Genomic DNA, 13,768 nt, shown 5'->3' with positions numbered 1-13,768 from the left:
TAATTAAAAGAAAACTCCCAAAATAATTGTCCCAAACAACAAAAACTTTGTTTAAGACGCCGTATTTTAAGTTTACCAGCTTTAGTAGCTACACACAGTGCTTTGCTCTCATTAGCTTTAATCCGAGTATACTTTAGATATCAAAACAATATATTTTTAGAAATCAGATATTTGACAGCAGTGAAAGTCTGCAGTGAACTTACTGTGCATCGCTGCGAACGGGTCGTGTTTGCAGTGGATTTCCATCGGTCTGCAGGACAGGCCTTCCCTTGGAAAACCACCAAAAAGCCTTTAATGTCCTGCTTTTGTTCTTGTTCTTTTAAAGGTTTGTGCGTGTGTATTCGGTCCGCTCAGTTTCAGCTGTGATGAAGTCCACAGAAACTTTGGTTGGAAAATAAACAATCGAACCTGAAGACCTAAGGCCTAAGGTCAAGAGTATATATGTAAATAGCTTTTGCGTTTTTCGAGGGAGAAAGAAAAAGAAATAATTCATAAATTACAGTTTATCTGATCCATTATTAATTAGTCAACAAAAATGCAAATGGTCAGGGTACAACCCTGCTCCCGCGTCACACAACTGCTCCCGCGGCCCAGCATCCAGAGTGAATGAACTCAGACATCAGTGTGGATTCATCAGAATGGGATTTCAAGAAAAGTCCTGGCGATATGTACCAATTTTAATATTAGTCCGAACAGTCGTAAGCTTTAGATAAAAATGTAGAAGACTCGTTTCCAAGCTCTATCTTGACATCCTCGCTCCACTGACCGTGACCCGTGAACTGTGACCGAGGTTCACTGACTGTCAGAGCGCGTCTCTATACCAGAAAATCCTGGTGAGGTTTCTGAGAAACCAAAACATTTACTTCATGTTCAGCGTAGCTTATCTTCACGTAAAAGCGATCCCTTGCATCTTGATCTTCTAATCCCTCAAAGCGCGCCCTCAGACTGTCTTTTTAGGAGGAAAAAACTCCGACAGTAAGGAGATCCCCAAACAATAGACATACGCCGTGGACATTAGAAATTAAAAAGTACATGGAATGAACCCCAAATCAAAATGTTTGCCAAAGTTAAACAGAAAATAAAAAATTGCCATTGTGCGAAGCATTTGAACTTGGGGGAAAATGTCCGAGAAATGTCCTGAAGAAGAAAACAGGCTTTATCAAGTTTTGAACCACTCGGTACGTGCGTAAAAAATCCACGGAAAGTCTCAGACGGCTGATACGGTAGTGTTATTTCTCAGTCTCTTCGCAACCGATGTCCGCCGAAAGGTGGTCTTCCAGAGTGAGCGCTCCGGCGGCGAGAAGCAGTGGTCGAGCCTCCGTCCTTTCCGCGCAAACACTGCAAGAGCGCGCGGCGCGTTTCAGAACCTGCTCTCGTGTGGACAGCGCCAAAGCTACAGCGCTCTGAATCTACTACCGAGCCCGAGCGAGACTGTCAATCAAGATACACCTACCTATCCGGGCACAGCACCTCTGCCGTCACAATCGCCCTGAGTCGCGCTCGGATAAAGACGACACCGATTGGCTAACACTGGGCCAATATGAAAGTGACGTGCTGTCCCAATTGTGCACTGACAAATAAGGAGTCTTGATTTGAAGTCGGTTCTGTGGTGTCGCTGATCCCAGGTCTAATTTCAATTAAGGAAGGGGATAAAATTGAAATTTTTAAAATATCCATTTTCACTCTTTTCAGTCAATTCTGATTAATAAATAGATATTAGCCTAATGAGATATTGCGTCAGAATGTTTTTAATTATATGAATACTCCTAATGCGTTGTAAAACAATTTTTAAATTATTGCTCATGGCAATTGACACCTTGCAGCATTTTACTGAGCTATAAGCATATAAAACATACTATTCACATAAAATAAATGAACAGATTTTCTCAAACATTATTGTATTTGCGCATTTTTGGAAATTATATATGGCACCTGCACGTGCCATTATATGGTATCTTCGACAACAAGTTATTTATTTATTTATTTTTGTACATTTTGGTAAATTGTTATTTTAATTAATGTTGAATTATTATGCATTCATTAAATTTGCTCAAATAATTCGTTGTTATTGATGAGCCTTCCAGAAAAGATTCTTCCTATCTACATTGTGTGACGGACACGAGCGCTGTTCCACGCAGATTTTTGCTCTATTTTTGTGCCAAATAATTTTTCATGACCAGCCTTCCAACAAATTATTAAGCACTTTGTATTTTGTCATGTTAAGTTCTGCTGAAGTTCTGCTAAAGGTGTTGTGTTTTTTAAATAACGGTGGTTATAATTGTTGTGTTGGATATAGCATCATGGTGATCAGTATAATATAAAAAAAAAAACAAGCATTTTAAAAAACGTAATACTAGGTTTATTATATTTATGAACATTAATTAATAAATATTAATCTTTAGTTCATTTACTAAGGTATGAAAACAGCATACTTGAATGAAACTGGTTAAATTACTTCTATAAATTACTTAATAAATTATTAATTAACTTTAAGTAGACCTATTTCATTTTCCAACGCATAGTTGATTTTTTTAAATTTATTACCGGTGTATATGTTTATTAATTTATGTCTTTTATTAATTTATATAAAAAAAATGTAAATTGCTAAAGCACTTTAGCAAAACATGGAACGAAAAAATATATATACATGTTTCTCAGTGTGGTACATTCTGCCGAGATGTTTTATTGCCTGGTTACAAATTTAACTCTTCTAAAACTGATTTTTTATGTTTTGTTTGAGAACATTTTCGAGAAGGTTTTGGTGCATCTTATGTGACTAGTCATAATGTGACTAGTTACACTTAAAGATCAAAGACACAACGACTTTACATGTATTTGCGTGTAATCGGAATAACTTAGGCTTTAAATCACTGGAATCCTGTACTTCATGTTCAAAATCCATGTGCATTCATGTTCTGTATAATCTTGAAAAGATTCCCGCGCGGTGCGCCGTAAGTGCCACGAGGGGGCGAACCTTTTGGTCTCATGTGAAGTAGCTGGATCACGTCAGCTTGCCACACACACACACACACACACACACACACACTCTCTCTCTCTCTCTTACGAAATCACAGTAAATAAATGTGTTGCATTGTTAAAATAGCCAACAGCGTTATTTGCAGATTCTGTATTCCTCTTTAAATTGAATAATAGGCCTATGTTTAAATATTGGAATGATCAAGTTATTTTACTTACATTAACAATCAAGTTCAACCTTTTCATTAATGTTATGAAGGCCTTGTCGGCTTTCATTTGACTCATTTATTTGTTAGCTGTTGTCTCGATTCTTATATTTAGAGACAAACCCCTCCCCCCAAGAAACATTAATTATTTTATAAAAAGGTATAGGCTCATTAAACATTTTAAATCTTTCGAGTAAATTATCAGATTTTTTTTTTAGTCGGCCTTTGAGAAAATTTTTAAGGCAGTAATGATTTAGGACTCGAACTCACATCATTTATGTAGATAATCTTAAGAAAATACACATTATAAATATTAACATTTCTATAAAAGTGTTCAGAATTGGGCGCAAATATGAATATTTATTAATAATAATTGAAAATATTTCAGAGTCAAGCACATGTTTTTCTAGTACAGTCCAAGTTGGTCGTAAGTGCAATGAATCACATCACTGACAGAAAAACTCATATTATATTCGTGAGAAGTAGAGAATGTGTTTCACATTAATCGAAAGTTAAATCAATTCTATAAATTATGTTCCAGGTCAAGGCCAAATTGAATGTTGTAGGTCAACATTAAAAAACTATACCCGTAAAAATCACTAGACAAATAAAAACACGAGATCTAAATATACTAGGATGTCGCATAATAATATTATTTAGTCTTCAATTAAAGCTGGGGTTCAAAGCTAGTCGTTTTGAACCAGGTGGGATAAACCACCATAGCTGATTTAAACTGGTCTATTTAAGTCCCCTCTTTAGTTGGCAGAGCGTGTACTGTGTGTATACTTTATACTAATACAGTAGAATTTCTACATGGCAACAAGCAATTCTGACTACTCTGCGATTTACGTATCTCACGTTTAGCAAAGCAACAAGCACCAACACCAACAGAATCTATGCATAAATCTCAACTGCACGCGCCATTTCACTGGGACTTCTAAATGTGACGCGTGAACGACGAAAACACAGAACTATATGCTACTGAATCCATGGACTGAACAGTTATAATTAATGCGTTTGGATCCTGAATGAAAACATCAGCAGTATAGACACTCACACTCAGTTCGAGCATCTTTCAGCAACTTCGTTGTGTGAGAGGAAATGTCACTGGTTTCAAATAGAGTTCTGTTTTTAAATTCTGTGTGAGGGTTTTGAATTTTAATTGTTCCTTTGGACTGTAATAGGCCGGGGAAATAGGCCCAAACCAGCACAATTCAAGCTCAAAATACGATGCTGTCAAAGTCAGAGTCAGCAAAGGTGTGGCCAAAATGCAAGCTTATGTATTTCTAGGCCCACGTTGTTCCCGAATTTGTTTGTTAAAGGTGTCAAAAGATGAACCACCAGCGTTCATATCAATATAAGGGTCAATCCAAAAATCAAACAGTTTTATCAAAGACATATAACCCATGCAGCAAGTGCACAAATGCTGTATTTGTTAGTTCAGTTTTGTAAAAGAGAGACAGTTTTATTAGTAGACAACTTTGAACAAACAATAGTAGTTCAAGTGAAATGGAGAAACAGACAAGGCCCTACCCGACCGTCCGATGCGCAGAGATGGACCCTTTTGGTCCAAGTCCATCCTAGAGGTTGGACAGAGGGACGAGAGGGTGGAGGGGTGAAAACAAAAAAAGTTCCCTCTCCTAAGTCCTCCGTTGCTGTTCTCTCTGCTCTTTTGTGTAACAGTGGTTTTGACGAATAGTAGTTTGAAATAACGTGACTCTTCCGCTCCCTGTTGCGCCGTTGCAATTGTTCACTGGAGTGAGACTAAACGTTTTAGGTGGAAAAGAGACTCTAAAGGAAGCGTGAAACGATTATGGGGCAAAGTCAAGAAAGAGCCGCGCGCTCATGCCCTCTTTCTTCCTCTTTCTCTCTCTCTGCCTCTCTCTTTCTTTCTCTCTCTCTCATACACACACACACACACACACGTCCGCTCCCCTCTTCAGATAAGGGCAGTGGGTATATGCGTATATCTGTTAATTTGTTAGCATAACTTTCTCTCTCTCTCTCTCTCTCTCTCTCTCTCTCTCTCTCTCTCTCTCTGTCCCTCTCTCATGCTGACAAGTTTAAGTGCGTCAAGGGATTTGGGGTTCAGTAGATAAGTGAAATACAGAACATGATCTTTATTTAAATAAATAAATAACATTAAAAAAACAACATCTGCACGAATCGTAACAGAGCTAATTTTAGGTTTAAGAAAGTCAAATAACACTTTACAATAACTTTCAATATTAAGGTTTTAAGATAAAAATAGTATACATTTTATTTCTATAAATTATGCATGAACATTTTAGACATTTCAAGCTATTCACGAATGGTCTGTAAATCAATATTGCAGGTCTAATAATGTTTATAATAGCATAAGTGTTATAAATAAATGTATCTGCCAAAACAGCAAAAAAATAAGTTTATAATGGTTGAGCTTTTTTTGGTTGTTTTTATTGCATTGTTTTTATTTTTTAAGCATCATTTGATTAACCTAGCAAGACTTTTGCTGAATGTTTTTGCTTTTTTCCTAACAATGCACGTGAATGCACGCGCTGGATGATGATTTGAGGTCTCGAGGTTCATGGACGACACAGACACAATTGAGCGTTGAACAATGCGATAGACGCGCAGTTCAGCACTCTCTGACCTCTACTCAGAAAACAACAAATGTAGCTCATTTAATCGCGCCTCATAAAGCCATGTTCCATTGATAGAGGGCTAAAGGCAGAATAATGAATGAAGCTTTAGACCTTATTAATTTAATACGGAGTGGCCCGTGGCTTGTTTCAGATAATTTTGGCCCAGAGGTCAGTTATTTAATTACAATACTTTTCGCGCATGACGGGAAGCCTGTATTCATTTGCAATAAATAAATAAAATAATTATAAAGTGGGGCTGAATTTTGAGATTGAGCCCCATGCAGTGTGACCTGCCCTCTGTGAGCTTGGGCTTGTGATGCTCTGACGAGAGATGCGCGCCGGTGCTGCTGTGCAGGTGGCTGTTGTCACGGAGACCAGAGGCGAGGGAACCGCATCGCTACACACGACTCCGCTCCAAGATCAAAGGCCAAACTTGTCCTACATAAACCTACATCAACGTCCACTCTTTCTTCCCCTTCCTCCCTTCTTGTCACCTCTTTTACCACTTAGGACCACAGGGCTTCTTTTTTCCACCCATCCATGTTGTCCACGATGGCCAAAACACAGGCAGAATGTTTAGGACATCAAGTGATACAAAACAGTTCTGAGAATTTTATTCTCATTCATCTAGCAGTTAACACTGACTCTTATTTTACAATAGTACTGAAAAACAGAACAAAAATCATGTATTTACTTATATAAACTGTATATAATTTTACATGCAAGATTTATTAATGTATAATTAAAACATTATTTTTATTTATATAATAATAATAACAATTATACTAGGGCTAATAATAATGCTCCTTCTACAGTTTTTATTGCACTGTACATAACCTGGTAAAGCTATTACTAGTATTAAAAGAAAAAAGGCAAGAAACGTCGGATCTTATATTTTTTGGCAGGAAATATAGTTTGAGTTACTGTACTGCAATAGTTAGTTTAACAAATATGCTTATTTTTTTCGGAAACTATGGTTACTGGTAAATTTGTAAGGCATAATTTATTTATAGACTACAGAAGTAAATTGATCTCTAACCACAAAAAGTTAAAATATGCTTGGAAATATATTTGTGCACATGCAAATAATTAAATCATTTAATATAAATATAAATTATTTACAATAATTAAGATAATTTAAGTAATGCATTTATTTATAGGCGACAGAATCATAATTTTCTAAAGAGTTTTTTTGTGTGAAGTTGCTTTTTTATTCCGTTTGGCAACATTGCTTCACCCATGCAATCTTAACGTGATAGGATTACAAAATGTGGTGTTTCAGATTCCTTCTTAATGTAATTAATAAGGTAATTAAAGCGCGGAGAGTTTTTGGTAAGGAAGAATTTTGGCTGTTTCCCTGCTGGAAGCGGAAATAATCGCTTTTGACCGAGACGCGACAGTCAAAGCGGACAATTAAAACAAAAAGTAAACAAATACACAGAGAAAATCAACATTAATGACGCCTCCATTTTCGACTGAACTCATTTGGTCTGTGAATGTATTATGAATAGATGTCTATAAAACGAATGTTGTGTTTCCCACAATATTAACACACGCAGGCTCACATCTGCATGATCCAAAATTGTCTTATCAGCAGGACTTAAAAAAAAAAAAAGCAACAGAAGAAATACGGAATGTCTGTCTATCATCTGGCCCTCAGTGTTTATGACAGAAGCACACTTTTTTGCGTTTCTTATATCCCTTAGTATCCCTTTCAAAAATAATTAAAAATACTACAATTATAGTTTCTACTGTGGAAACAAAAGCCAACACTGTCATCAAATAACAAACAAACAAATGAAGGAATGAATACAGGAATATTTTGAAAGCTTTTGAAGGAGATCTTGTTTTATGGTTCCGCATAGCAACAGTATTTCAGCAAGATATGGTTATTTTGGTAAGCAGCTTTCCATATTAATGATTTTACATATCTTACCTGTATATCTAGTAAAAACCTATGTGAAATGCACCAGCAGAATTTGATTGGTTATGATAACTAGCTCATAAAGAATAACTTTTGCTGCAGTGCTAAACATGTAAATCTTTCCATGCTTAAAGAGAGACCTTGCCAATGCTGTGTTATTGTTAGTTTTACATGCAAAGGACATTGATGGGGTATCCTTTCCTTTTTTTTTTCTTTAATAAAAGAGTATTATTAAAATGTGTTAATAACTTTGCCAGAGGTGCTCTCTTAACAGAAACAGAATCCTCATACTGAAAATTTTGTTTTGCTCAGCAACGTGACAAGTTTGGTGTTACGCCGAAATCTGTATCAAATGGGTAATTATCTAATCGAGCGGTTTATTATAATGATGTATTTTAAGTATTAACCTGATAACAACTGTGAAAATGTCTAGAGAAGAAGTGAACCCCAAGCCACGGCAGGAAACAGTGCCAGTTCTAGACCTGTCAACACTTGGCACAACACCAGACCACACAAAGAGGACATGGGTTTCTTAACTCAATGTTTTGTTCCAGATCGTGTGACGTGTAGCGACATGCTGGGGTCAAACTGTGCTTTGGTATTCTAAGTGGACCCTCAAAAAGAAACACAATCAAACAGGCGAGTGACATCAGTCCAGTTTAATAAATTGTCAGAACAAAGGGCTCTGGATTTTGAATCTACACAAAGAAAAGACGGAGTCAGCAAACCTCATGTGAAAAAAAAAGGACAAACTCATTTATTATTAACATTAACCCATTATTTAGTATCTGATACACTTCATGTATAACACTGTTTTTTCTATACGTTTGTGCTGTGATTGTTTTTACTAGAATATCACTAGATATCTAGATTCCTACAGCAATAAAGCTATTATGTTTGTATATAGCACCCAAATAGACTTATAACTTTCAAAGCCATGATAATTGCATGCTCAAATATTGATCACAGCACAGTATGGGTCAATGTTACACTTGAATAACACATTAAAGGTGCAGGCTGTGGAGACATCAGCAATAGAAATGCAGGGGTCGGTGAAGTCGGCCATTTGGCTTCATTTCCCAAATGAAAATCTTTCTCATGCAGAACAGCCACGTGGAATCAGATATTGGAATGGGAACGCCTGCATCCTCACTGGTGACCCCATCTTCAACACCCCACTGGTTTGAATTTGTGCAGATTAACTGACGAACAAATGCTTCCCTTTTTCCTTTTAAAACAATAATGGTAATAACGATCAACAAATCCGTCCAATAGAGCAATTTCTGTAGAGCAGCCAGGCATTCAGTTCTCCAGCCGCAGGCACTATTTTACAGCCTTCTCCTAAAATATGGTGTATGTGCTGGGCTTTTGGCTTCATTTAGGAAATGTAACATTTTGAAAGAAAACAATCCACTGCTTTGATGGCCTTTTCTGACACTGACACGCATGGAGACGTCTTCAGAATCAGATGGAATTCACACCATGATTCCCACATCCCACCAAATAAAGAAAGAAAGAAAAAGAATGAAAGAAAGAAAGGACGTATGAAAGAACGAAAGCACAGATATGGATGTTTGATTTATATTTAGATATGTTTCTGACAGATATATGCTGCCTGTTAAGATATGTAAATGTGGACCTCAGAACAGGCCAAATATAGCAACCGATAAAATAACATTTTGCATGTTATTTCTATTACAGCAGTAAAGATAGCAAGAAGTTCACATCTCATACAAGGCCAGCATCTTGAAATGCCAGCTTATGTCTTGAATTTCTAACTGGTACAAATGAAATTAAATATACAGTATAACAATATATATATATATGTTGACGACAGCACTGCCTCATAACTTCCTTGCAAAAATAAATGAAAAAGTGTGTGTGTGTGTGTATGTGTGTGTGTGTGTGTGTGTGTATATTCACACACTTTATTTATTTATTTTTGCAAGCAAGTTTTGAAGCAATGTTGTTGTCTATATATATGTGTGTGTGTGTGCATGTATTCATAACATTATGGGGACCAAATGGCCCTGCAATAGTAATACCAGTTATTTTTGACCTTGGTAGGGCTACACAATAAATCGAATTTCTAATCACGATTACAATGACTGATTCCCCAATTACGTAATTGTTTAAAGCAGCAATTAATCATTCAGAGTACACTGTTATTCTGCGTCTTTCTACATGTTATCTTAAGGGTTTTTCCATTGTTTTAATTTTAGTATAACATTATAATACCATGCATATTTACACTTTTTTAAAATTATTATTTAAAGGATTAGTTCACTTCCAGAATAAAAATTTCCTGATAATTTACTCACCCCAATGTCATCCAAGATGTTCATGTCTGTCTGTCTTCAGTCGCAAAGAAATTAAGGTTTTTGAGGAAAAAACATTCCAGGATTTTTCTCCATATAATGGACTTCAATGAGGACCAATGGGCTGAAGGTCCAAATTGTTCAATAGTTCAAAATCCTTGATTTCTTTGTGACTGAAGACAATTTATGAACATCTTGGATGACATGGGGGTGAGTAAATTATCAGTACATTTTTATTCTGGAAGTGAACTGGTCCTTTAAAGAGGAAACCAATCCAATGTTATACTGACATTTGAGTCTTAATGCTATAGAAAAGCAATAAAGGTTCTTTCAGTTAGAGTGTTTTCAGCTTGTTTATTTTCATCTAAAAATATGCCATGGGGTTGCTTCAAACATCATTCAGTGTAAACTGTGATAACTGTAATTAATAATCTCGATTACAATCACAAGGGAATAATCAAGTTTTTTGTCATAATCGTGCAGCCCTATACTTTGTGGGTCCCCATGAGGAAACAAGCGTATAAATCATACAGAATGAAGTGTTTTGAAAATCTAAAAATGCAGAAAGTTTTGTGTGAGGGCTAGGTTTGGGGTAAGAGTACAGAAAATTCAGTTTGTACAGCATAAAAGCCATTATGATATGGAATGTCCCCATAATGATAGGAATCGTGTGTGTGTGTGTGTGTGTGTGTGTTTATGTATTTTTGATTTGCTTATTAATTTTTGCAGCCAATTTTTGAGGACACATTACTGTTTATCATATTGTGTGTTAGGGTTTTTAGTAATTATCACTAAAAAAAGGTAATTTTGCAATAAATTTGTCAATTTGTTCAGTACCATTGAACATTATTATCACTGTGTTTTCACGAAATTAAGTGCAACCTCTCCCAAATGACATGCTATCTCTCTGAACAAGGCATACCAATTAAATGATTCATGCCTGAAGTTCATATCAGGTACCAACCTGTTACTTTTATGTTTCTTATAAGGACAACGAGGCTTCACACAAACAGAAGATTCAAGTAAGGACAGTTCATACATTTTCAAATCCTGCCCCATTCACAAGCATGGTAATAGTTAAAACAATCCCCAGATTCAGAGTCACTACCATCCATCATCTTCTCCAAAAAAAACACCTCTTTCCCACCGATGAATAAAAAATCACCAACCAAACCATTTAATTGTCCTGTGGAGTCCGGAAGCGGGTGTCCCCGTGTTGCAAATCGGAACTTAAAAACAGGTTAGATTTTTATTCAGTCTCGTTGAGAGCGCGATGAAACGTGTCATACGGTGTAGCCGAGATACAGATGTTTAAAAACACAGCCGTGCGTGTTTATTAGCAATACGTGCCCAGCCGGCGGCCGAGTGTACGTGAACACACGTGGGTCACTGAGCAGCACTCGATAGCACTGAGGCTAACACATGCTCATCACATGATGTGTTATATCTAATGTTGGTCTTCGTTGATTTTAACCTGTTAGAGTACAAAGGCTTATTTTTTCTCATTGGTTTTATACAGATATTTATTATTTGCGAACACTTTAGGTTTCTTGTTATTTCTGGATGCTTTAGGTTTCCAGTTAGCCTTCTGGTATAGTGTCCATGCTGTGTTGTTTATGTGTTAAATCTGTTGTGTTCGAAATGTTTCAAATCGTTTTTTTTGACCAGAAATGTCTCTCTCTTGAATGTTTCGTACGTGCTGCTGTCAAGCTGGATAAATGTAAACAAAGTTCATACTGTACTGTACTGTACTGTATATACAGAAGAGACATTGATCTGGGCTCAGTGTCATCCTTCAGGATAGGAAGCAGTAAACTAACAGTGTGAATAAAAGCTAAACTGACAGTGTGTTTTATGTTCTTGTCATTGCACTTTGTGTTATGGATAGAGACTGTCTTCTGTTGACTCTTGCTGATGTTTATGGCCGGGCCGCTCTCTGTTTAGGGCTCTCTTTGAGATGTTCTCAGGGTATCAGGAGCAGGAGGACTATGAGGACGAGCTGTACGCGGATGATGCAGACTCCAGTTTGTCTGACGCTGACAGTGAACTGGAGTTCCGGCTTTATTCCCAGCTGCACTACGGCGCTGAGATCCAGGAGGACCGTGAGGACTCGAGAGAGGTCCAGTCATCAGTACCTGCTCCACCTGTAGATGTCATCGTGACTGACTCTGGCCCAGATGCTGTCACAGAGGAAGATGACAGTGTGTGTGCTAAGAAAGGTCAATCATCCAAACGCTGGAACGGGAAGCTGCTTTCACCCTGTCTACCACAAGTTGAAGCGGGAAAGAGCTCCCCGGATGATATTGTGGTGTTGGATTCTGATTCAGACGACAGCTCTTCTGAATCTGTACCCGCTTTTGTGAAGGATTCGGACTCGGACTCAGACTCGGATGGACTGGAGAACTGGATGATTCTGGGCCGGGACAGACAGGATGAAGATCAGAGCATCCAGCTCAACGTCTCCTTACCAGGTAAGAATCTGACCTGATTTTAGTCTTATTTTTATAATCGTGCACTCAGTAGTTTTTTCCTATTTAAGGCTTTACATGTCCACATTTTAATTTAGACACAAGAAACGGCTAAAACAAAAATGAAAATAGACACAGAAACATTATTAAACATTATTCTAAAGAATGTTTAGGATGGTCCGGATTCAGTTTTTCAGCGGCAAGTTTATTGTACATTATAGACTTTATTTCTTATAATGTGATTTTATATCTCACAGTGTGACTGTACATGTCTAAACTGCAACCACCAATAACTATTTTAGATGGAAATGTACTTCCATAGTGTAAGCGAAATGTAAACAAAAACTTAATGAGTGCAACTTCAAAGGGATAGTTCACACAAAAATTAAAATTCTGTCGTTATTTACTCATCCTCATGTCGTTCCAAACATGTACAGTACAGGTCAAAAATTTGGAAACATTACTATTTTTAATGTTTTTGAAAGAAGTCTCTTCTGCTCATCAAGCCTGCATTTATTTGATCAAAAATACAGAAAAAACAGTAATATTTGTGAAAATATTATTACAACTTAAAATAATAGTTTTCTATGTGAATATACTTTAAAAAAATAATTTTATTCCTGTGATGCAAAGCTGAATTTTTCAGCATCATTATGCCAGCCTTCGGTGTCACATGTAACATCCAGTCTATCACATGATCATTTAGAAATCATTCTAATATTCGATTTTATTATGAGTGTTTGGAAACAGTTCTGCTGTTCTAATATATTGGATGAATAAAAGGTTAAAAAGAACTGCATTTATTCAAAAAAAAAAAAAAATTCTAATAATATATATTCTAATAATATATTTTCTTTACTATCACTTTTTATCAATTTAACACATCACTGCTGAATAAAAGTATGTGATTTTATTTAAAAAAAAAAGAAAAAAAAAATTACTGACCCCAAATTAGCTGACCAGTAGTGTATATTGTTATTACAAAATATTTATATTTTAAAAACATAGCTTCTTCTTTTTTTTTTTTTTTTTTTTTTTACTTTTTTATTCATCAAAGTATCCTAAAAAAGTATCACATGTTCTGAAAAATTATTAAGCAGCAGAACTGTTTCCAACTTTGATAATGAATCATCATATTAGAATGATTTCTAAAGGATCATGTGATAATGATCCTAAAAATTCAGCTTTGCATCACAGAAATAAATGATAATTTAAAGTATAATAAATTTAAAAACAATTATTTTAAATTGTA

At 36.1% G+C, this 13,768-nt stretch overlaps 2 protein-coding genes across 4 annotated transcripts in view; one reads left to right on the top strand and one right to left on the bottom strand.

Moving 5' to 3' along the window:
* LOC109110053 (paired box protein Pax-5) overlaps positions 1-5,135 on the bottom strand; it is a 48,583-nt gene extending 43,448 nt beyond the window's left edge. For 2 of the 3 annotated variants that reach the window (XM_042711174.1, XM_042711316.1), the window contains exon 1: positions 4,716-5,135. In XM_042711174.1, coding sequence (XP_042567108.1) covers positions 4,716-4,761 — 46 coding nt within the window. In that variant the 5' untranslated portion in view covers positions 4,762-5,135. Of the gene's footprint in view, positions 1-203; positions 1,830-4,715 lie in introns of those variants that run through there. The other variant, XM_042711241.1, reaches the window with a different exon arrangement.
* A 6,309-nt stretch (positions 5,136-11,444) lies between these two features.
* The window catches only part of LOC109053126 (zinc finger CCHC domain-containing protein 7), a 49,906-nt gene continuing 47,582 nt past the window's right edge, over positions 11,445-13,768 (top strand). The window contains exon 1 of the mRNA XM_042711072.1: positions 11,445-12,519. Coding sequence (XP_042567006.1) covers positions 12,006-12,519 — 514 coding nt within the window. The 5' untranslated portion in view covers positions 11,445-12,005. The remainder of the gene's footprint in view (positions 12,520-13,768) is intronic.

Source organism: Cyprinus carpio, chromosome A1 (assembly GCF_018340385.1).
Source record: "Cyprinus carpio isolate SPL01 chromosome A1, ASM1834038v1, whole genome shotgun sequence".
Lineage (NCBI taxonomy): Eukaryota > Metazoa > Chordata > Actinopteri > Cypriniformes > Cyprinidae > Cyprinus > Cyprinus carpio.
The sequence above is the reverse complement of the archived record's forward strand: the minus strand, read 5'-3'. Positions and strand labels throughout refer to the sequence as shown.